Source organism: Cololabis saira, chromosome 10 (assembly GCF_033807715.1).
Source record: "Cololabis saira isolate AMF1-May2022 chromosome 10, fColSai1.1, whole genome shotgun sequence".
In the NCBI taxonomy this organism is placed as follows: Eukaryota; Metazoa; Chordata; class Actinopteri; order Beloniformes; family Belonidae; genus Cololabis; species Cololabis saira.
In genome coordinates this window covers 4,080,091-4,104,286 of record NC_084596.1, presented here as the reverse complement: position 1 = coordinate 4,104,286, position 24,196 = coordinate 4,080,091, and the positions used below count along the sequence as shown (strand labels likewise).

General features: G+C 42.5%; 1 protein-coding gene and 5 non-coding genes across 6 annotated transcripts in view; 1 reads left to right on the top strand and 5 right to left on the bottom strand.

Moving 5' to 3' along the window:
• Positions 1-3,641: 3,641 nt before the first annotated feature.
• trnay-gua (transfer RNA tyrosine (anticodon GUA)) lies at positions 3,642-3,730 on the bottom strand. The gene is given in 2 exon segments: positions 3,642-3,677; positions 3,694-3,730. It is a non-coding gene; the product is annotated as a tRNA-Tyr (tRNA).
• A 783-nt stretch (positions 3,731-4,513) lies between these two features.
• On the bottom strand, positions 4,514-4,586 carry trnak-uuu (transfer RNA lysine (anticodon UUU)). Its single transcript has one exon. It is a non-coding gene; the product is annotated as a tRNA-Lys (tRNA).
• Positions 4,587-5,921: 1,335 nt separating this feature from the next.
• Positions 5,922-5,993, bottom strand: trnap-cgg (transfer RNA proline (anticodon CGG)). Its single transcript has one exon. It is a non-coding gene; the product is annotated as a tRNA-Pro (tRNA).
• Positions 5,994-7,009: 1,016 nt separating this feature from the next.
• On the top strand, positions 7,010-7,082 carry trnak-uuu (transfer RNA lysine (anticodon UUU)). The gene has a single exon. It is a non-coding gene; the product is annotated as a tRNA-Lys (tRNA).
• A 1,213-nt stretch (positions 7,083-8,295) lies between these two features.
• trnat-agu (transfer RNA threonine (anticodon AGU)) lies at positions 8,296-8,369 on the bottom strand. The gene has a single exon. It is a non-coding gene; the product is annotated as a tRNA-Thr (tRNA).
• Positions 8,370-11,887: 3,518 nt separating this feature from the next.
• The window catches only part of LOC133451751 (zinc finger protein 665-like), a 37,084-nt gene continuing 24,775 nt past the window's right edge, over positions 11,888-24,196 (bottom strand). Inside the window, exon 2 of the mRNA XM_061730892.1 lies at positions 11,888-13,194. Within this exon, the coding sequence (XP_061586876.1) occupies positions 11,995-13,194 (1,200 nt within the window). The 3' untranslated portion in view covers positions 11,888-11,994. The remainder of the gene's footprint in view (positions 13,195-24,196) is intronic.

Below are 24,196 nucleotides of genomic sequence, written 5' to 3'. Positions count from 1 at the left end.
CGTCTCAGGTGGCTCCAGACAGAGAAGCAGGTTCCCTGTTCAACTAAACTCAGGTCCAAAACCAGGTTGCCACGGCGACACCTGAGACCAAACCAGAACCAGGTTGCCACGGCGACACCTGAGACCAAACCAGAACCAGGTTGCCACGGCGACACCTGAGACCAAACCAGAACCAGAAGGAATAATCTGAACAACTGAGGCTGCAAAGTTCTACATCAACACCACGATTCTCTCGCACATGAACGACTGTCTCACCAGCTGGTCCAGACAGGTAGGACCGCGTTACAAATCAGGAGAAAAAGTTACATTTATATCATTGTAATATTTTAACTAAATATGTTGTTTTAAACTGGGGAAATATGATGAAGTTTGCAGACATTTTACTTGTATATAAAATCCTTCATGGTCTGGCCCGTCCACTCAATGAGTTGATTAAACCAAATCTAAACTCCTCGAGCAGAGCTAATGCTAACGCTAACAACCAGAGGGGATTGAAACTGCAGAGAAAAAGGGCATTTGGTGAAACGACCACGACGTTAGTTTATATTTATTTATTTTAGATTGAACACTTGAATATTGTATAAATCCTTGAGGAATATTCCGTATACATTTTTACACACGCACGTGTGTTTTTTTTTATTAAACACACACACACACACACTTAAATATATATGTAATTTAAAAAAAACACATATACATGTATATTTAAATTAAAAAACACTCACATACTGTATATATGTGTGTTTTATATATATAAAAATCAATTAACAGATAAGATGTAAAGCAAAGATATAAACAAAAGGAGGGTCAAAGTAATAAAAATGTTCCTATGGAGCAGCTCGTACCTGGAACACTAAAGAAGAGCCAGCAGCGCCTTTTTTGTCTTCGAAAACTCTAAATTCCAGGTGGATTCTTCCCTGATGACTATGTTTTATTGTTCTTTTATCGAATCTGTTATCACTTTTTCTTTCATTTGTTGGTTTCAATCTTTGAAAGTCAAAGACAGAAACTTGCTCAATAAGGTTGTCAGTCTAAGCCAGTGTTTCCCAACCCTGGTCCTCGAGGCAACACTGTCCTGCATGTTCTAGATGTCTCCCTTCATCATCACACCTGATTCTAATGCTCCTAATTAGCTCGTCATCAAGGCCTGCACAGCTCTGTTGATGACACAGGTACTTGTATCACGGTGTGCTGAAGCAGGAAACATCTCAAACATGCAGGACAGTGGGCCTTGAGGACCGAGGTTGGAAACACTGGTCTGAGCAGTAAAATCATTGGGTCGGCTCAACAAACTTTACAAGAACTTTATAACAAACAGCTGATCAAGAACTCCATGTTGTCCGATTCTCACATCCCTTAATAAACAGTTTCAGTTTCTACCATCAGTTACTGCTTACACTCCCTTTTCCAAAGACAAACAGATACAAACACTTTGTTTCCTCCGCTATTGTTCTTTTAAATGGCGGAAGGAAAAGGGAGTGGGTGAAAAAGCCTTCCCTCTTAACTATAGCTTAGGTCTGTACTATGATGTGTAACTTATTGTAATTTATTAGGTATATTTTATGAATATTTACCATTGTGTGCTTCTCCTGTCGCAAAAATAATCACCCCCTTGGGACAAATAAAGTGATTGATAGATTGATTGATACACCCATAGAACTAACATCACATCTCTTTATTCCTTCTCTAAAAACACCAAACAGTGGTTACTTGATAATCAAACATGCCGTCATAATCTGGTATAATCAGGTTATTGTTTTTACTACCCGTTTGTGTGAGCTAATGTGTTTGCTCTTGTTCTTCATTTATGTTTGTCATTATTCAGAGTTATGTCATGGTTTTACTAATTGTTTGTACTCTGTGCTCTAGTGTTTTAGTGTGTTCTATTTCAATGTTTTTATATATACCGTCAACCTGCAGATGTAAATTAGCCTGTACGGCTAAATCTGGCACATTTACATGATGGACTCAAATGTTCATGTTAATTAATGTGCGTTGTCCCTTTTAAATACATGAATGAAATGAAACCAGAACCTGAACCTAGACAGCGTTTCTGTTCCTCACCTGAGGTGACGTGACCTGGTGGAGGAAGCAGCCAGACAGAAGCAGAAGGACAGACACACCTGAGCTTAAGTACCTGCTGATGGCCACACCTGGACCAATCAGAGAGCAGCATCCTGCAGACACCTGGACCAATCAGAGAGCAGCATCCTGCAGACACCTGGACCAATCAGAGAGCAGCATCCTGCAGACACCTGGACCGATCAGAGAGCAGCATCCTGCAGACACCTGGACCAATCAGAGAGCAGCGTCCTGCAGACACCTGGACCAATCAGAGAGCAGCATCCTGCAGACACCTGTTCAGTTCAGTTCAGTTCAGTTTATTTTTGGTCATGACATCACAAAAAAATGAAAAATAAAAATAAGACAAACATCAAAAGCCCATGTCCGCCAGTAAAAGAAAAAAATAAGAGGAAAACTTAGCCTTAAAAATAAAAATATCCCCACGGAAAGTAATAATTATGACATAAAAAGTCGAAATTATGAGATAGAAAATTGAAATTATGAGATAAAAAGTCATAATTTCGACTTTTTATCTCAAATTAGGGCCCGAGCACTTACAGTGCAAAGGCCCTATTGTATCTGTAGGATTTTTTTTTTCTCAGCTTTTTTCTTGTTTTTATTTTTCCGACGAAATGAGGGCCTTTTCGCCACCCTAAATGTGCCCCAAAAGTCACCAAATTTTGCATGCAAGCCAAGCCTGGCGAAAAATGTGATATTTAATGGTTTTCATTAATGGGCGTGGCCGAATGTCTCAACAGCGCCCCCTAGAAAACGTTGTGCCTTAAGCCCCACAATACGGTTTGACGTATATGCACGAAAATCAGTACACACCTGTATCATTTCACAACTTAAAGAAAAGTCTCTTGGCGCCATGGCCAAAACCGAACAGGAAGTCGGCCATTTTGAATTAATCGTGTAATTCTGGCGCAATTTATGCCATTTTCACGTGTCGTACTTTAACGAACTCCTCCTAGCAGGATCATCCGTTCGACATAAAACTCGCTCAGGAGACACAAAAGACGTTAACCATGAAAAGTGATCAAACTCGTGAGTTTTCATGAAATGACGTGGCCGTGGCACCGCGTCAAACTTCAATGTTAAACAGGAAGTGATACTAGTAGCTGATTGGTCCATATTTGGTCCCTATTTTCTGCCATAACTTTTGAATGGTTTGACATAAAGATGCTTGGGTGGTAGCTTTGGAAACATTATGGAAGACGGCCTATCCTGCGGCACCTTTGAAGTGTACATTTCCGGGCATACACAGAGACAAATGAAAAAAGCAAGTAAATAAATGACACAGAAGAAGAACCGTGTACACTACCAAGGCTGTGACTGGGAGAGTATTAAAGAATAGGATTTTTTGAGCTAGCCAGGGGTTGAACCTAGAATCTTCTGATCCGTACTCAGACGCGTTATCCATTGCCCCACTAGCCCTTTTTGATTGTAACATGTGGAAACACACGTGGTGTAACAACTCAGATGTCCCAACCAAAGTAGATGGCAGTGGCCAAAGCCATAGCCGAGTACAGTGATGAAATAGAGTCCCGCTCTGGGAAGATGAAAAATAATGGCAGTCCTTCGAGCCGGAGTTGAACCAGCGACCTAAGGATACCTGTTTTACTGGTTCTACAGTCCTCCGCTCTACCAACTGAGCTATCGAAGGAGGATGCATGTTGACAGCTCCATGACTTGTGTATTCTTCTACCAAGGCCTGAAACTGGGAAAAGGAAACATTTTAAATGAATTATTGTCTCCCTTATGCGCCGCTTGCCGGGTCCTTACCACTGGCAGAGTCCATTGTCCTTGGCTAAGTGTCCGGGCCGTAGCACCCCCCCTCTCCACCGCAATCAATTGAAGTGTGAATGGTGTGAAAATCTGATCCAAACACCCTAGTGGATTTTGTTGTGTCCATGGCACATTTTCTTTCTTTTTCCAAAAATTTGAGAAGCTCTCTTGCTACCACAGGGGTGCTGTGACCCTGATTCGAACCGGGGTTGCTGCGGCCACAACGCAGAGTACTCACCACTATACGATCACAGCTTGTAAAGGTATGTGTACCCAACTTTAGATATGTGCTCGGTTTCTGCAGTCATGTCAGTGAACACAGTGTGAGGTTGGAAGAAGAGTTTATGGAGGTGTGCCGCCCCTGTCATACACAGAGACAAATGAAAAAAGCAAGTAAATAAATGACACAGAAGAAGAAACGTGTACACTACCAAGGTTGTGACTGGGAGAGTATTAAAGATTAGAATTTTGTGAGCTAGCCACTAGCGATTTTTGATTGTAACATGTGGAAACACACGTGGTGTAACAACTCAGATGTCCCAACCAAAGTAGATGGCAGTGGCCAAAGCCATAGCCGAGTACAGTGATGAAATAGAGTCCCGCTCTGGGAAGACGAAAAATAATGGCAGTCCTTCGAGCCGGAGTTGAACCAGCGACAATCCACCTGAACAGGGACTTGAACCCTGGACCCTCAGATTAAAAGTCTGATGCTCTTCCAGCTGAGCTACTCAGGTCATATTTGCAGTGTTTTCTTTCCTCTTTTCTTCACGTTTTTTCAAATATAAGTCCTTTCAGAGGTTTTGAAAAGTCCTGGAGGAACTTTCAGTGGTTGTTCCTCCTAAACATGACAGGACGTGCCGCTCAATTCTGCTTTAAACTTTGCAGATTTGGTTCCTGGCTATCGTGACTGTGAACGTCTTTATATCTTACCAAACTTGATAGACGGCCTTCTAATGGCCCGCCTGCTGAATAACAGAAGAGTGGTTCTTCATGATCACACCTCCTAATAAACTGCCTTACACTGCCTTACAAGGTAAAGTCTACCTTAAATACTTAAATACTTTCTTGTTGATGTCACCAGAGTTTCATGCTAATCTAAACTGACAAGTGTAATGTTTGATCAATTGTGTCATTTACATGATGAATTTAAATAAAAAAGACCTACCAAAGAACGTGTTAGTCAGTTCTTCAAAGTGTCAGTTCTTCTCTTCAAACATATAAGTTCATCAGTGGACTCTGAAGTTGAAAACCAGCTCATCTTGGATGAATTGGAGCAATCCAGGATTTCCTTTCCTTTGTGACTGCTCACCTTCTCATGTGGCTGGAAAACTGTGACGTCTCATTCAGCTGTTTCAGGTACTTTCCTGCAGCGTTGTTGGTATAGCAGTCAACATGGCTGCTTGCCAAGCAGTTGACCTGGGTTTGATTCCCAGTCAATCCAAGAAACATGAGTTCTTCATGAGTGTAATGCTTTTTGTTGGGGAAGAATATGTTTTGGACAATCAGACTTTATGTATGTGTACATGGCTTCAAACTCTTTTGGGAAATGAGTCCTAATTGTTGACTTGACAGACATTAAATTAGACATATAGTCTCACACATATATGTGCAAGAAGACAGGTTACATATATCTTTATGTGGCGGCACGTTCACTATTGTTTAAGTTTGGGATCTGAAGATCTTTTTCTGTTTACCGACAACACCACCTTTGATTTGGGCCCAAGGACCCGTACTAAAGGTCAATTATCACCTCTACAAAAGGACACGAAGGTTCGTTCACTCAGGGAGGGAGATAGGGGACAGAGTTCAATAATACAAACAATATTTTATTATTTAAAAAAGGCACATTGGTTGGGGCAATAAAACAAAAAATGAGCCCAATTAAAGAAAAGGGAAAGGGTTTACGGACTACGCCTTACCGGCTGACCTCTTGGCATGAAAGAGAAGCAAGATGTAGGTTTTCAGCATTCACACATGATGCCAATGTTGGTCTTCAGGTAAAGCATTGTACTACAGTCTTGAAACTTTGCTACTTGGAAGAGAAAAACCACAAATTGCATAAATCTCTGGGGCTCGTCCGGGAATTGAACCCGGGACCTCTCGCACCCGAAGCAAGAATCATACTACTAGACCAACGAGCCACAAAACACATATCCGGCAAACAAAAAATCACGGTCACATCATACCTGTCTAGATGGTGTTTTATAACATTAAGGGGGAATAGAAATAGAAACTGAATGATGATCAATAACCTGTTGCACAGTTTCTGTAGTTTAGTGGCTATCATGTTTGTCTCACATGAAAAAGGTCCTTGTCTGGCTGAACTTCTGGATCAGGACCTCTCAGTGAACAGAGCATATCATCCACTGGAAGATTTACAGCACGGTTTTGTATTAGAAGAACTTCCTCAATGACAGATTTTTTAGCAGGAAAAGCACAACTGCCTATGGTGTGTGGATTTGTATCTTATTGACCATTGTTCATATGTATCAGTCATGCATATCCAAAACAGGCTTTCTCCCTGTCGGGGAATCGAACCATGGTCTTCTGCGTGACAGGCAGAGATACTGTCCACTATACTAACGAGGACATCTGATAATCTCTCATCTTCACTCTCTCATCTTCTCCCGCTTTATCCGTTACCGGGTCGCGGGGGCAGCAGCCTCAGCAGGGATGCCCAGACTTCCCTCATCCCAGACACTTCCTCCGAGCTCCTCCCGGGTGACCGAACTCCTCACCCTATCTCTAAGGGAGCGTCCAGCCACCCTGCGGAGGAAACTCATCTCGGCCGCTTGTATCCGCGATCTTGTCCTTTCGGTCACTACCCAAAGTTCATGACCATAGGTGAGGGTAGGGGCGTAGATTGACCGGTAAATCGAGAGCTTCGCCTTTTCGACTCAGCTCCCTCTTCACCACGACGGTCCAGTACATCGACCGCATAACTGCGGACGCTGCACCGATCCGTCTGTCAATGTCACGCTCCATCATTCAGACGGCCTTCTAATGGCCCGCCTGCTGAATAACAGAAGAGTGGTTCTTCATGATCACACCTCCTAATAAACTGCCTTACACTGCCTTACAAGGTACAGTCTACCTCTGAATTGCCTTATATCTGTAAAAACATGAAGAAAAGAGGAAAGAAAACGTTCCGACTGTCACCTGAGTAGCTCAGCTGGAAGAGCATCAGACTTTTAATCTGAGGGTCCAGGGTTCAAGTCCCTGTTCAGGTGATTATCTGATGACCACAGTTCCTGACTGTAAAGAAACAACCTGATCATTTTCAAGACTCATCTCAACCTATCAAATAAAAACAACAAATGGAGAGAGACGGAAACAAAGCTTTCATACAAAACCTTGGTATCTCAGATTTAGAGCATCAGACCTTGAATCTGAGTGACCTGCATGTGTCCAAACAATAACATCACAATGTTAATAGCAGTAAAGAGGTATTTTGTAGGTGTGTAGTGACGACTTCCTTCACTCTTATTCTATAGCACCAACCCTGGCAACAGTCTGGCACGCAGAGAATAACAGCTACATTAAGACTGATTGTGCTGTTTATTATTATTTCCTGATAAGTTGCCTGTGCCCCGTTTGGATTTTTTCATTTTGATGATTCAATTTGATATGTCATTTTCCTTATTAAAAACAATTGCAAGACAATTATGAATAACTCTGTAATAACTGAACCAGCACTCCCTTTGTTGCACGACACCAGCTAACATCCTCTAGGAACTGATCCAACTCTGGATCCAGTCCCTGCTGCTGCTCTGACCTGCTATAACCTCCAAATAAACACTGTTTAAATACAACAACCTGCTTCATTTGTGCTGCGATTGGGTTCACTCCAGACCAGTACAGGTATCAATAATACTAATGATTTTACCGGTAAATGTTTCCATAGGTGTGTTGGGCCACAGTCCTATGTGAACATGGGAACCTTCATTTGAGCTTTAAGGCCCAGGTGTTGTGTCTACGTCGGTGGTGGTAGGTCTCTTTAAAACTCATTCACACATTTTAGAATGACTGAAGTATCAGTTGAATGAACCCACCTTATTTATTTATTCCACCTCACTGTGAGATATTTAGTACACAAACCTGTTCCACTGAACAACTGAATGAACAAACTTACCACAGCAGCATCTGAACAATCATAAAGATCTCTACATATGAGACCCTGCAGAGACCATGGCCTACAAAGAGACAATTCATCAAATAAATTAAATATATACAAATATATACACTCCTGTAATGATAAAAAACACAGACTTTGTGGAAAAATGTATCCAATGTCTGGTCTTCCACATGGTTGGTTAAATATTTCCCCTTCTCCTCTGTTTGGTATGCTAATGCTAACCTTCAGATAGTTAGATCTGATTCACTTTTTAGAGGACACTTTGGTTTAGCTACTCTCTCATCTCATCTCAAGACATTTGAATTTTGAGGCTCTGCTGGGATTTGAACCCAGGATCTCCTGTTTACTAGACAGGTGCTTTGACCAACTAAGCCACAGGGCCCACAACACAACACCTGAGTTGCCGGGTCCGTGCTGTTGGTACTGATCCTTTTATGAGGGTAAATGTCGATGCAAAACCTCATTATTACTGTCCCTCGTTGAAACAGCCACACGATTCACTGCTTCCAAACAACGGCGGACGCTCCAGCCGGCGGAGTTAGTTGTGGGCGTGGTTTCAGCAGAGGGGGCCGGCCTATGGATTCTGCTCCCGTCGTGACTCACGACGGTATACTTTATATATGTTAAAGCAAGAAAAAACGTGTTTTTCATAACAGGTCCCCTTTAATGACCACCAGGCAAAATACCAAACAAATACCAACAACGTCACGAAGAATCCCGGTCACCTGCCTCACTGACCAGGGGCAGAAGAACCTGGGAGCAGAACCACGCCCAACGGTTGGGGAGTGGCGACGTTGATCCGGTAGAAACTGGAGAATGTGTCAGTCCGCGAAGCCGCGGTGCAGATGTCCTCCAGAGGCCCCGCCCCCTTCAGGGCAGCCCAGGAAGCTGCTTCTGGTCGAGTGGCACCTCACTCCCATTGGCCAGGGCCGCTCACTGACCCTGTAGGCCTGTTTGATGGCGTCCACCACCCAGTGGGACAGGCGCTGTCTAGAAACAGCACGATCTCGGTTAGGGCCACCATGGCAGATAAAAAGCTGCTCCGACCGTCACACAGGCGCCGTAGCATCAACATAAGCAGCAAGGGCCTGTACGGGGCACAAAAGGCTTGGCCCACTCTCTGCAGGCTGGGGGTCAAACCGGGCTGGATAGGCTGATTAGCATGAGTGCATGGCAGGACTAAAGGATTATCTTATCTTAAATGTTGAAATAGCAGTAAAACCACATTCATTGATGAAATGACATAAGGGATGGAAAGGGATTTTAATAAATGTATTGAAATGAACATAACAGTCTATCCATCCATCCATTATCCATACCCGCTTTATCCGGAGGAACCAAATTCCATTATATATGGCGGTTATCAGGTTGCTATGCTTGCTAGTGCAAAGTGTCCCACTATATGTCTTTACGTACCTGATTGTTCAACTGATGGCCTTGTGGCTTAGTGGTCAAAGCGCCTGTCTTGTAAACAGGAGATCCTGGGTTCAACTCCCAACCCTCAGTTTTGCGTGTCATTTTTGGATTTAAAACACACATACAGCGCAGGCGCGGTCTACAGCCACGGAGCTGCACACATGCGCGCCGCAAAACACACACACACACGCACCGCAAAACACACGCAAGCTGCAGAACACACACACAAGCACACATGTGTGCTTATTTAAAAATAGAGCGGGAGCAAAACTTAGTTTAATTGTATTTTATTTCAGTTTTTACATTAATCAAACCCTTCAAAGTCCTCATCCTCTGTTTCAGCATTAAAGAGCTCCGCTAATTCAGCTGTGCCAGTCCGAATTTCCTCGGTGTCAGAGTCACTTTATGTGCCGTGCGGCCCCTCAGAAATGCCGGCTTTTGCAAATGCCCGAACAACAGTCCCAGCAGACACGTTAGCCCACGCATGATGTGTGAAAAAAAACACCGGGTCGCCGAACATAGACCTGCCTCAGCCACTCATCATCATCCCTTCATCCATCCAGCCCTTTTCATTTGCCTTTATAATGACTCCGGCTGGAAAAGTCTCTTTAGGCAAAGTTTTTCTTTTAAAAATCACCATATGCTGCAGTTTCTGTCCATCAGCGTGGCAGCCAAGCACAACAGTAAATTGAGGAATTTTCATACCCCGTTGTGCGGATCCCCACCGTGCTGGTCCCCGTCCTCTCCACCGTGTGATTCACCGGGATGTCGAACGTGAGCGGCACCTCGTCCATGTTGGTGATGTGGCTGGGCTGGATGCGTTTGTCGGTGATGTGTCGGCTGCAGAATGAGCGAAAGCTCGCCATCTTTTCCATATAATCCGCTGGACGCTGCTGCTGCGCTGGCACCGTTTCATGAAAGCACCAAGACGGACCTCCATGAAAATGTTAAATTTTCATTTCTTCCGCCACCGTTACTACTTTCAGTCGAATGGTGGCCGTTGAAACGCTCCTTCCACCCGCTCTGTGCTGTTGGCTACTTTGGATATTTGTTCAAAATATACACAATATTCTCAGCCTCTACCCACAGATGGGATATCCTCTTGAGACACGTCAAAATCACCCTGAAATCATGGTCATAGACAAGGTGGGAAAGCAGACTAAAGAGTGTGGAGGCAGTGAGGTATCAAGCTGGGAAGGTGAGAGATGCTCTTCTAGAGGTCAGGGAAACAGCTACAGACCCTGTGGTGAAAATTTAATCCCAGTCTTTGGCTGAGGAGGTTGGCTCCTACCGGTTTTGTATCTGCACAGTTGTTTGGCATGACATCCTCAGCAAGATCCAGCATGTGAGCAAACTTCTGCAGTCTCCCTCCATGCAGCTAGATGTGGCTGTCAACCTACTGGACAAAACCAGAGATTCCCTCACCAGCTACAGAAAAACTGGGTTTTCGGATGCAGAAGCAACTGCAACGGAGATGTATGACGAGATGAATGTGGATGCTACTCTCAAAGGAAAGCGGTTGAGAAAAACAAAAAGGCTCTTCAGTTATGAGTCCCCAGATGAGCCCATCGGTGATTCACTTCGCAAAATGGAAACAACCTTTTTCAATGTGGTTGTGGATACAACCCTGTCCTCACTGGATGAGAGGCTTCAGAGCCTGGGGAAGGTGCATGAGAAGTTTGGAGTGCTACTCAACTTCCAAAAAATGGCAAAGGAAGAGCTGCTTGACCACTGCCAAAGCCTGAGCAGTGCTCTTACCCACAATGGACAGCAAGATGTTGATGGGACTGAACTTGCTATGGAGTTGGAAAGTTTTCCACAACTTCCCTCAACAAATATGACAAACATGGAACTATTGACCTTCTTACGTGATAAGAAGCTCACCGAGATATACCCAAATATGTGGGTAGCACTCAGAGTCTCTGCCACTCAGGCTGTCACAGTGGCAGCTTCAGAAAGGAGCTTTTCAAAGCTTAAACTGATAAAGACCTATCTTAGATCTACCATGGGGCAAGAACGTCTCAGTGGACTACCTATCATTAATCAAAAGGTCTCAAAACAGCCGTCTTATGATGCTGCAATAGATGCTTTTGCTGCCATGAAGGCAAGGTGAGTAAGGCTCTAGAAATGAGATGAGCAATGAGGGCCCTCTATTGAACTTAACACACCTAGAATCATTTGCATAATGCTGCTGTTATTGTTAAAATTGTTATTGTAAGATGTTGTGGCCTAATTTGAGGTTTTTACAGGCTATTTTGTATACAGTTATTATTGGTAGTAGTTGTTATTATTTGTGTGCAATACCTTTTACTTGACCTATTTTACTATTTGAAATTTTGTTTGTGTTTGCACTTGTTTATTTTATTGCTACACTGAGTTGTTGTATTACTTATTTATTACATATTATATATTTAATTATTTAATACATCCTAAACAAATTGCCATTCCGTTTCTGTGTGTTTGTTGTGTGTGTGTGTGTGTGGTGGTAGTGGACGGGACGGGACAGGACGGGAACGGGGTGGGGGCGCCAGCAAATATTTTGCCTAGGGTGCCAAATGGGTCAGGAACGGCCCTGCTCATCATACACACATTTATCCAATGTAAAAACAATTGTGACTTCTTAAACTATCTGACCTGGCAAAAGCTGCCCCACACTGATCACATATGTACGGCTTCTCTCCACTGTGGAGACGTTGGTGCCTTCTTAAATGACTCGATTCAGTAAAAGCTGCCTCACACTGATCACATCTGTACGGCTTCTCTCCAGTGTGAACACGTTGGTGAGTTCTTAAAGTACCCGATTCAGTAAAAGCTGCCCCACACTGATCACATCTGTACGGCTTCTCTCCAGTGTGAATACGTTGGTGATTTCTTAAAGTACCCAATGCAGTAAAAGCTGCCCCACACTGATCACATCTGTACGGCTTCTCTCCACTGTGAACACGAAGGTGCTTTGTTAAAACATCTGATGTGGTAAAAGCTGCCTCACACTGATCACATCTGTACGGCTTCTCTCCAGTGTGAATACGTTGGTGTCTTCTTAAAGTACCAGATTCAGTAAAAGCTTCCCCACACTGATCACATCTGTATGGCTTCTCTCCAGTGTGAACACGTTGGTGACTTCTTAAATGATCTGCTCTGGCAAAAGCTGCCCCACACTGATCACAACCGTATGGCTTCTCTCCCGTGTGAATATGTTGGTGACTTCTTAAATGACTTGATTGAGTAAAAGCTTCCCCACACTGATCACATCTGTACGGCTTCTCTCCACTGTGAACACGTTGGTGAGTTCTTAAATAATCTGCTCTGGCAAAAGCTGCCCCACACTGATCACAATCGTATGGCTTCTCTCCCGTGTGAATATGTTGGTGACTTCTTAAATTACTTGATTGAGTAAAAGCTTCCCCACACTGATCACATCTGTATGGCTTCTCTCCACTGTGAACACGTTGGTGAGTTCTTAAAGTACCCAATGCAGTAAACGCTGCCCCACACTGATCACATCTGTGTGGTTTCTCTCCAGTGTGAATACGTTGGTGACATCTTAAAGCACCTGATTTAATAAAAGCTTCCCCACACTGATCACATCTGTATGGCTTCTCTCCAGTGTGAACACGTTGGTGAGTTCTTAAATGATCTGCTCTGCCAAAAGCTGCCCCACACTGATCACATCCGTACGGCTTCTCTCCAGTGTGAATCTTCTTATGTCTCTTCAAGGTTGATGAAGTGGCGAGGACTTCCTCACACTGATCACAGGGGTAACCTTTGGGCCTCTCTTTGCCTTTACGTTTCTGTGAAGAAACAAAGAGACTTAGATCCTGTTGTCGGTTGAACTGTTTTTTCAGTTGTATTTAAGCTTTCTATCATGGTGTTTACAGTGAAACAATGAATTCTTATTTTCTAGGGGTCATATTAACCATGTCCTGTCACAACTAGTTCTTTACAGACAAAAACGTTCAAATAAATACATCTCGGTAGGTCAGAACAAAAGTGTTAGTGGTGACAGCTGCTGAAACAAAAACCCTTAGAACACATTCATCAACTGCTACCGAAGCCACTTGAGATGACTGATCTCAAACTTTCATTAGAAATTTTGTCTTTAAAACAGTTTTGACTTCAGAACTTGATGTGAAAACTGAGTTTTATTACCTGACAAATGTGATGTCAAAAACAAGTCCTCATCAAGATAGGGATGTCATAAAAAGGAACAATTTGGGTTATAAACAAGCATTAAAACAAGCAACACAAGACAATAACATCAGAATCAGAAAAGGCTTTATTGCCAAGTCAGACGAGAGAACTTTACTCCGGTTCACACCGATGGCACCATTTGTACAGACGCATATTTCTTGGAGGAAGGATGACGCACAGTTCATCCAAGTGAGGGCCGCAGCCTTCGTGGCGCTCGAACTCAGAAGCCGTGTCAGGGGGGCTGATAAGAGGGGAGCCAGGGAAGGTGTTGAAGATGAGGGGGGTGTGGTTATCAGTAAGTGTGTGAGAGAGAGCGGTATGTCTGTGAACTTGGCCCCAGAGCTACTCCTCAGCCATTGTCCTTGATGTTATCAGATGGCTCGGTACAGTTCTGATACAGGTCCACAGATGTCATTAATCCAATTATGAAGGTATATTCAACATCCTCGACCAACAGGATAGACAGGCACATGATCTTCCAATGTTTCCAAGAGTCCATCACGTATCCGGCGAAAAAAGTCCCGTCGGGGCAGGAGGGCTACCTTGTCCCCTGACTTGTCGTCACAAAAATTTGGTCAATTGTGCTGAGAGACCAGTTAACCAATTCCATGATTGTAGAGCAGGGGTCCTCAACCCTGGTCCTCGAGGGCCGGTGTCCTGCATGTTTTAGATGTTTCCCGGCTTTAACACACCTGATTCTAATTAATCATCGTCATCAGCTTTTCATCCAGGGCTGCACAATTCTGTTGATGACACAGGTACTTTTATCACGGTGCAATGAAGCAGGGAAACATCTAAAACCTGCAGGGACACCGGCCCTCGAGGACCAGGGTTGAGGACCCCTGTTGTAGAGTTTCGGAGGATGTGAAAAAGAGAGGCTCTAAAAGACAAGACAAAAAGCAGCAGTGCAGATAGGGAGGGAGAGGGAGCAGAAAAGTGTCCGCCTTCGCCGTGAGCCGGAAGAAGAAACATTTCAGGAACCTGATTTTATTTGTTGCTACTTTCAATGAACATAAATGACAAGTAGCATGAAGTCCTGTGGTCTTATGTCAAATATGATTTCATTCACTCTTTCAGCTCAATTAACTTATTTAAAAACACAAATAAATTAAATTCATTGTGCATTAAAATTATGAAATTCATTGATAAAATTGAAAGTTTAAAGTCCCTAAAAGATCCAAATAGCTCACAAATGAACATTTGGCGACTGAATATAAACTGTGCAATAAAAAAAGTTTATTGGGAGTTATGCAAATGTATGAGGAATTAAAGAAATTCTTTCAGTCAGTTATTTGAAAACACTAGTGTGGAGTAATCTTGTAGTTGTTAATGAACAGAGTACGGGTCAATGTAGACTTTTTTATTGGATACAAAGTTATCTGAGCGCATTTAATTTTTCTCCTAAGGTGTTTTTTGTAATATCACACTGTGTCCTCTGACAGGACATAGTGTGGGAGATGCTTTTTTCTCCCCTTCTTTCCTCGTGTCGTCTTTTTCTTACCTAATGAAAGGGCTGTGCTGACCCACTGGCTGAACCCTCAGGCACAAGCTCTCCATTTTTGACATGAAACACAATTCTGCTGATGTCTATGTACGGCCTTGCGCCCCTCAAGATCCAAAATGATGTTCTTATTTAAGCAAAGATCCTTTCTAAACAATCTTGACACAATCTTGTCATAATCTTTAAAAATTAATTGTGTCACCTTGTGAGTAGGATCCAGTACAATTGGATATAGTACAGAAGTTTGGGCTAAACAGAGTAAGCGATTGTGTGTTGGAAGTGATTTGTGTGATTTGAGACAGGCTATGTCCTCCCAAAAGCTATCGTTTTGTGCCTTTTTAGAGGATTTCTTGTTCAGCACTCAGAAATTCAGCTGCAGAGGGATTTACAGTGGTCTGTCTTGAAAGAGACTGGGCAGTGGCATCCAGTAATTATTGATAAGTTTTGAAACTGTAAGGATTTGGCACAATAACAGCAATGTTAACACTGTAACAGAAAGATTGTTTCAATTCAATTTGGTCATCAACAGATACAACAGTTTCAAGGTTTAGGCCAAGTATCTGGAAGTTTGCAGAAAAATGCTGGGGCATCTGTTTGGGAGGAAAATATCTGACGGGAATAAGCCTCTTGTAACATCATCAGCACGATTATTTTCTGAATTTATGCGTCTCTAATCTTGACTGACTTTGAGGCTTTTGATTTCAGATACTCTTGCTCCTACAAAGACTTTGAAGCAACAATATCCTGATTGAAACCAGTGGAACACAGTGGTAGAGTCAGTCCAAAGTGTAATAGTTCAGACTGGTAAAGTGAAATCTGTCCTGATTAGGCACCAGTTAGTGGAGCATGTAAAACCAGTCTGGGTACCGAATCCGATAGCTGTTGCTTGGGTGAAACGTGTGAGCAAGCAAGAATGAAACTAAGCTTGATGTGACCTTTGACATCCTTAGATCTGACATATGCAACAACACTATATGCTTGTTCAGACGCATCAACAAAGATATGGGTGCCTCGGACGGTGGTAGGACGGTCCATCTTTTTGGAGGTATAGCAGCGTGGGATTGTCATTTGAGGGAGATAACAAAGCACCTTTTCCAAAGAATTCCAAGCTGTAAGAAGGAGATCACGTAATCTAATGGATCACACAAAAGAGTTACTACATGTAACGCAATGTTAAATGTACTAACGGTCAGTCTTGCAGTTCCACAGCAGTCCCAGTGTGTGCTCCTGAGGATCAGCCTGAGCCTAAGCCAAAGCCAAAGCTCACAAACTGTCCGATCTTGCCTCAGGTGGTAAGTTGTTAATCACAGCAGGATCAAAGCCCCCTACTAAAAGAGTAGTTCTCTTTTAGTCAAAGAGTGTCTGAGCTGCCACTGATGAAGGAAAACTTTGCAAGATGCCAATGGATGGTGTACCCAGAAACCACACTTAAGGATATGACAAGCTGAAGAAGGTGTGGGGTAGAATGTTTAGGTTCTGAAAAGTATGATATCGTCCACGTAAATCTTGTGATCCATCCCTCCCAGCCTAATTGATTTAAGTAAAGTCCTGTGCCCTTATACTGATTACCATCAGCACGATGGAAAGCGCAACGAGGAATCCTGATAACGGGCATCACAGCCTGGTGCCTTTAAAAAGCAGGAAGGAGCGATATTTATCTTGATTAGTCATAACAGTGGTGTTGGCAAGTTGTATATAAGATGAACCCAAAAGACAAAATAGTCACCCAGAACAAATTTCTCCAAGACTTTTAAAAGGTACCCTTAGTCAACTTGGTTGAAAGCTTTTTCGGCATTGAGATAAACCAAAGCTTGCTTTGATGATGTGGGGAATTTATGACATTAAATTCATGACTCTCCATACAATGAAAAACAAAAACCTGTTGGGGATGAAACCTGTCTGATCTGGGTGGATAACAGTAGCTATGCATTTGTTGAGCCTAGTGGCTAATATTCGAGTAAAGTATGTGTTAAGCATGGAAAAATATGGTGTTGTATTCATGTTTGAACTTGAGTATGTTGCGTAAAATCTGATCATTATTATTTCTGAATGACACCTCAAGCTTGAATACCTCCATATCAATGTTCTGTAGCTGTTTCTTTTGTAATTAGGCCCCGAGCACTGACAGTGCGAAAGCCCTATTGTATCTGTAGGAATTTTTCTTGTTAGTTTTTTTTCCCCTCGTTTTTATTTTTACAAAGAAATGAGGGCCTTCTTGCCCCCCTAAACGTGCCCCAAAAGTCACCAAATTTTGCACGTAAGCCAGGCCTGGCGAAAAATGTTATATTTAATGGTTTGCATTAATGGGCGTGGCCTAATGGCTCAACAGCACCCCCTAAAAAACTTTAGCTGCTCTACCACCAACGTGGTTCACTTCCACCATCGCTGACAGAAGCATTCATAACGTTCATTGCAGAGAAAGGGAACAACCCCGCCGACCCTGCATCTTATTGTCCTATCTCGCTGCTCAACACTAATGCTAAAATCTTGGCGAAGGTCCTAGCCCTCAGACTGGACGAAGCCCTTCCTCACATAATATCCACTGATCAAACAGGTTTTATCAAAAACCGCTATTCGTTCTTCAATGTCCGACGCCTACTGGATGTGTAGTCTAGACGGATTTCAGAAAAAAGGCCTTTTATAAGAAGTAAGGAGCATTTATGGGTACAAGTCGGGAACCGGCCTACCTTACATATTTCAAGGGTGCTGAGTCCAAAAAAAACGGTACCCGAGTGAAATTTTGAGTTTTTTACCTTCTAATTTGCATATTAAAATGGCCGCCAAATTGCCCATCTTGCACAGTTATTGGACCATTTCCTCCTATTTGTTTTTGTAAGTCGGCAATCAAGATTAGGAAATTAAGTTTCTAGATCGATAGTCAAGGGTCAAACAAGGATATAGTGGAGGCTCAGTGCCTTTATGTATGTATGTATATATATATATATATATATATATATATATATATATATATATATATATATGCAAAATACCAACTTTTAAGGTGAAATTAAGTATTATGTGTGTCATTTTTTAAGGCTGACATAAATATTAGATAAAAGTTACTCTGAAATTTTCCCTGTTGATATGACATATGATGTACACCATATTATATGATAACAAAGAAAACAATCCATTGCAAATTGTCTGGGATTTCATGTTTTTTTTTTTTTTTTGCAAATTAAGCATTTGTTCTCTAAATTCTAAGACGGGAAAACCCCAGGTGAATAGGGAAAAATATTCAAAAAGAGACCACCATGAAACGTACCAAGTTGAATATTTAGATCAGTACATAGCATGGTCAGTCCCATCGCTGAGGACCCTTTGCCTGAGGTGAATTAACAGCAAAGAGGATCGTAACAGTTTCACACGCTTTGGTAAGTTTCCTGTTTTTTGATTTATTTAGACAAAAAATGTCAATATTCCTTAGTTATTGATTGAGCTTGTTAACCCTATTTATCCAAAATGATACTTTTTCAACCATAGTGGGTCAAAATTGTGTATTTCAATGATATTGAGATGGCTAGCAACTGGGGGAAAACTAGCTAACGGTTAGCTAACAGTTTTGGAGGGGAAACAAACAGCTAGCTAGTTTTTTTTTCTTCCAGTTGTGCCGTAAAGATGACCACCTCTGTTGATACAAGTTTATTTCTTATAATTCCAACCCAAACATAGCCCTGTGGCAGCATAAATCCCCCTACTTTCTAGCTAGCTAGCTAGCTAACAAGCTATCATAGGGCAATGGATGCTGGGGAGTGACTGCTGTGACAGGGCTAGATTTGGGGGGAGGAATTATCAAAAGTACATGTGTCAACAGAGGTGGTATATCCTCAAAGGGCCATACCAGTTATGAAACATTCATGTTGGCCTACATGGCTTTCTTCCAGCGACGTCAGGATTCTGAACCCAAACCTTCTTGGACGGTTTTCAATCAGTCAGTCTCGTCAAAGGAACCAGAGCAGACAGCAGTAGGATATTTGCCAATAGTCCTTGCTCCAGCTCATGAGTATGATACGCTCAATACAGTTGTGAAGAGGTGCATGGCAATATCATCACATTGTGGCCAGGAGCATACAGTCATAACAGTGGACCAAGCTCTTTACTGCAAGCTCATGGAACTGAAGTGGTGTGTTGAAGAATATCAGGGCAAGTTAATCCCTCGGCTTGGTGGACTTCATATTGCAATGAACTTCCTAAAGACTATTGGAGATCACATGGCTGGGTCTGGTCTAGCTGAAGTGTGGTTGGAGAGTGGATTACTGGGGGAGGGTGCTGTCATGCTTGTCATGTCACGGAAAGCATACAACAAGGGTATGAGAGCTCACAAACTGACCTTGCAGGCCCTATGGCAGCTTTTGTTTCCAACATTCCTTGTGTTTGCTGCAGAATCAAACAAGGAATGCCATGATGAGATCTCTGCTATGGCTGCTGATGAAAATCCTGAAATGATTCCTCAGTTGATAACATATCTGATGCAGGAACAGTTTGACAGTCTCCTCAAAGATTTCATCGCAAGTAAATCTGAAGATGTCAACTTTGTCTTCTGGTGGAACTACATGGATATGGTCTCAACACTGTTGCAGTTTACACGAGCTCAGCGTGATGGACTCTGGGAGCTTCATCTTCACTCCTTCAGCTGGATGTTGCCGTACTTCATGCGATATGACCACCTGAACTATGCAAGATGGGGGCCAGTGTATATTGCTGAGATGCACCAACTCCCAAAACCTGTACTATCTGAGTTCCAAAGAGGCAACTTTGTTGTGAAGCGGTCCGTTCAACGATTCAACCAGGTCGATCCAGACCAAGCAATGGAGTGGATCAACGGAACAGGGAAAAAAGGAGGGGGGATCATTGGCATTACTAAAACACCTTCAGCCCTTTCCAGATGGACACTCTCCTACAACATGAGGTCCCATGTAGCAGAAGAGACACATTTGATGTTCAGCAACACATCTGAGAAAACCTACGTCCACAATGAAGCTACCAAATCCCGTGAAAAGAGAGACAACAGAGACGAAATGGCATTGGTTTTAGTCTTCAATGGGTTCAAGGTGTTCGATTCTGTCTCCTCAGGCTCATTGCAAAATCTCGCCACGAAACGTTGCCACAGAGGCTATCCAAAGCTCATTACTTTCTGCCAAAGACCTAGCACAAGCAAAAGTGAATTCATTCATTGAGAAAAGGATGATTGTTCCTGAGGACAAAGATAAACCAGAGGTCCCAATCCATGCAACCCTACATAAGAGCAAAGCTAAAACATTTGCATCTCTGTATGAAGTGGCCAAAAATCCTAAAATCAAAGACAACAGAACTGTCATAAAGGCTGACCGAAACATTCTCAAACGCCTTGTTACGGCCTATGAGAGCAGGTCGTCCAGTTGACTAACCACCTGTCCTAAAACACGAGCTTCTGCCAGTTCCCATATCCCTTGCTGATATGAATGGGACACTTCGCACTGGAAACAAGTCTGTATTAGTAAATAAGTTAACTGAAGACATAGTCTGTCCTGAGGCTATTGAACTTCCCGACATGTCATCTTGTCTCATCATAGATGGACAGGCACTTGTGGTTGCCCTTGGAAAGCCAGACAAAGCAGTAACATTTGGGGATCTGACCGACACATTTGTCAGAGCAGTGTTGAAAGCAGGATGTTACTATAAAAGGATAGACGTTGTGTTTGACAGATACAGAGAAGAGGCCATCAAGGGTGCTACCAGTACACGATGCACAAAAGCAGCTCAACCAATCAGACGACTTGTTGAGGATCGTGATGTGCCTCTTCCAAAAAACTGGACCAATTTCCTGTCCCTCCCTGACAACAAAGCTGATCTTGCCAGCTCAGCTCAGGTGCTCAGGCACCGGATGTTAAAGAGATAGTAGTTGCTGGTGGGTTCAGAGACGAAGAGACGGAGGTTAGGTCATCAAAAGCAACAACCAACCTGACTCATCTGAGAGCCACACACGAAGAGGCAGATACCCGATTGGTATTACATGCAGTGCACTGCCAGTCAGACACAGTAGTCGTGTCATCTAGAGACACTGATGTACTTGTGATTCTCGTTTCCCATTTCCCACACGTAGCATGTAAAAAACTCTGGCTGTTGTCTGGTACCACAAGGAAGCCACAATACCAAATGATGCTGTTTTTAACAAACTTCCAAAGGATTCAGCACCAAGCCTTGTAGCATTTCATGCACTAACTGGTTGTGATACCACATCATACATTGCAAGTCACACCAAAAGTACATCATGGAAAATGTGGAAAATGCACCATCAAATGCTCAGCAACCTCGGAATTGGTGATCTCACGGAGGAGACTCAAAGATCTTCAGAGGCTTTTGTCTGCAGAATATATGACGTGCATTAAACAGACTGTTGATGCAGCAAGGCATATACTTTTCTCCAGGACAAGTAAACCAGAAGCAATGCCGCCTACAAGCGATGCGCTCCACTTCCATCTGCTGAGAGTACACTACCAGGCAATGGTTTCGAGAAATGCTCGCTATGCCACACCTGAGCTTCCTTCACCCTTGGACATGGGATGGAAAGATGGTGATTCAGGACTACAGCCCATTCTTATGTCACAGAACCCAATACCTAAAAGTTGCCTGGAAATGATCAGGTGTGCCTGTAAAAAATAATACACAACACGCCAGTGCAAATGCCGAAAATCGGGGCTGTTATGCACTGCAATGTGTACATGTCAGAGTGATGACCAATGTCCTTGTTTAAATGTGGAGTTGTAGTCCTCAAGCATACCAAGGCAATGGGTAACCAAAGAACTTGGAAAAGGACTGCAGAAAGAAATACTAATCAAAATGAAATTCCAAAGACAAATGGCACACAAGCAAACTAAAAAGGTATAAAAACAATTTACCAAAACAAGTGACCTATGGAACTTACAGAAGACAGATGAAAGCAAAGCAATTCAGCTAGAAACATGAAAGAAAATATACAGAAACAAGATGTTATCTGTAGAACTGTTCAAGGGAAGTTTCATGTTTTTTTTCCCTATTCACATGGGTTTTTAGATGTTTGAATTAAGAGCATTATGCTTTGTTTGCATAAAAAAATGAATTCTCAGACAACTTGCAATGGTGTTTTTCTTAGTTATTATGTAATATGGAATACATCACGTATCATATATACACTGGGAACATTTAAGAGTGATATTGACTGAATATTTATGTTGGCCTTAAAAAATTACACAAATAATGCTTAATTTCACCTTAAAAGTTGGTATTTTGTATATATATGTATACATAAAAAAGGCACTGAGCCTCCACTATATCCTTGCTCTGACCCTAGACTATAGATCTAGACACTCAATTCATCATCTTTGAATGCCTACTTACAAAAAAAACTTGGGGAAAATGGTCCAACGACTGAGCAAGACAGGCAGTTTGGCGGCCATTTTGATATGCAAATTAGAAGGTAAAAAAACTCAAAATTCCGCTTGGGTACCGTTTGTTTTGGATTCAGCACCCTTGAAATATGTAAAGTAGGCCGGTCCCCGACTTGTACCCATAAATGCTCCTTACATTCACTTTTTGGGTACATCCCGTCTAGTCTAGTGCTATATATGCCCTCTCACGACCAAACCCCAGTGTGTATCGTTTCTATTGACGCTGAGAAGGCGTTCAATCGTGTCGAATTGAGATATTTGTTTTTAGTTTTGGATAAGTTTGGCTTTGGCCCTATGTTTGTAGGCTGGGTCAAGCTGCTCTATGCTGCCCCCACTCATTCGGTTCAGACTAATGGAATCACTACCCAACCTTTTATACTAGGCCGTGGAACAACTCAAGGCTGCCCACTGAGTCCAATTCTTTTCAATATGGCTATAGAGCCGCTTGCAATTGCACTCAGAGATAATACCAGCATTGTTTGCATCCATAGGGGCGGCGTAGAACATAAAGTCTCTATATGCTGACGACCTCTTGCTGTATGTCTCGGACCAAACAAATTCCTTATCTGCGGCGCTGGCTCTATTTGGCAAATTTGGGCCCCTTTCAGGCTAAAGAAATTAACTGACATAAGACTAAGCTATTTCCGGTAAACAAAGCCCTAGATGCGGATTGTAGTAACATTACATTTACAATTGAGAGACAACAGTTCACTTATCTAGGAATAGAGATCACCTGTAAATTTGGAAACCGTTTCAAAGAAAACTTCATACCTCTGCAAACCCAGGTTCGAACTTCTTTACAGTAGTGGTCACCCCTTGCACTGACCCTGACTGGCTGTATAAACTCTATAAAAATGAACATATTACTACTGGGCTGCCAATTTGTATTGCATGTCACACTGGACATATTACCATATAGATCAGGAAATTCCTACCTGGGTGAAATTGGAGACACATTCTTGTGGCTCTGTTTCCTTACCAGCCCTAATGGGTGCAGCACAGCCTTTATCAATGAACATAACCAATACTAACCCTGTAGTCAGCCACTCGCTCAAAATCTACTCTCAATTTAGAAAACGTTTTAATCTGCAGGATATGAGCCTTTCCAGCCCAGTAGCCTCGAATCACTGCTTCCCACCCTCAAAGCTTGACACAGCTTTTAATTTGTGGCATCGAAGGGGTCTGAAATGCTTTAATGATCTCTTTATCGACAATATATTCGCCTCTTTTTCGGATCTGTCCAAGAAGTTTAATATACCCAGTAGGGCTGTTCGATTAATCGATTTTAAATCGTAATCGCGATTATGTAATTAGAACGATGTTAAAACGTGAAAATCGTAAAATCGATTTTTAACTTTTTATTTATTTATTTATTTTATTTTTATTTTTTAACCTTATCTGCACACATATTAATGATTGATACCATATTCATGATTGATGGAAATACCTCTCAATACCTGCGACAAGTGCCCCATCGGAGAGGCTCTTTAGTGTAGGAGGGGGCGTTGTAACCATGGTGATATACTAACATGCCACCGGTAGACCGGCTCGTGTTCCTTGCAAAAAACTTGCAAATGTGAATGGCAAATGTAATGACTGACATTACACACCTCTACCTCCTTCATGGGTTGCATTATTATTTAGCATGCAAAGACCCAGCTTAGTTTAATTAGAAAATGTCTTGTTTTATTTAAT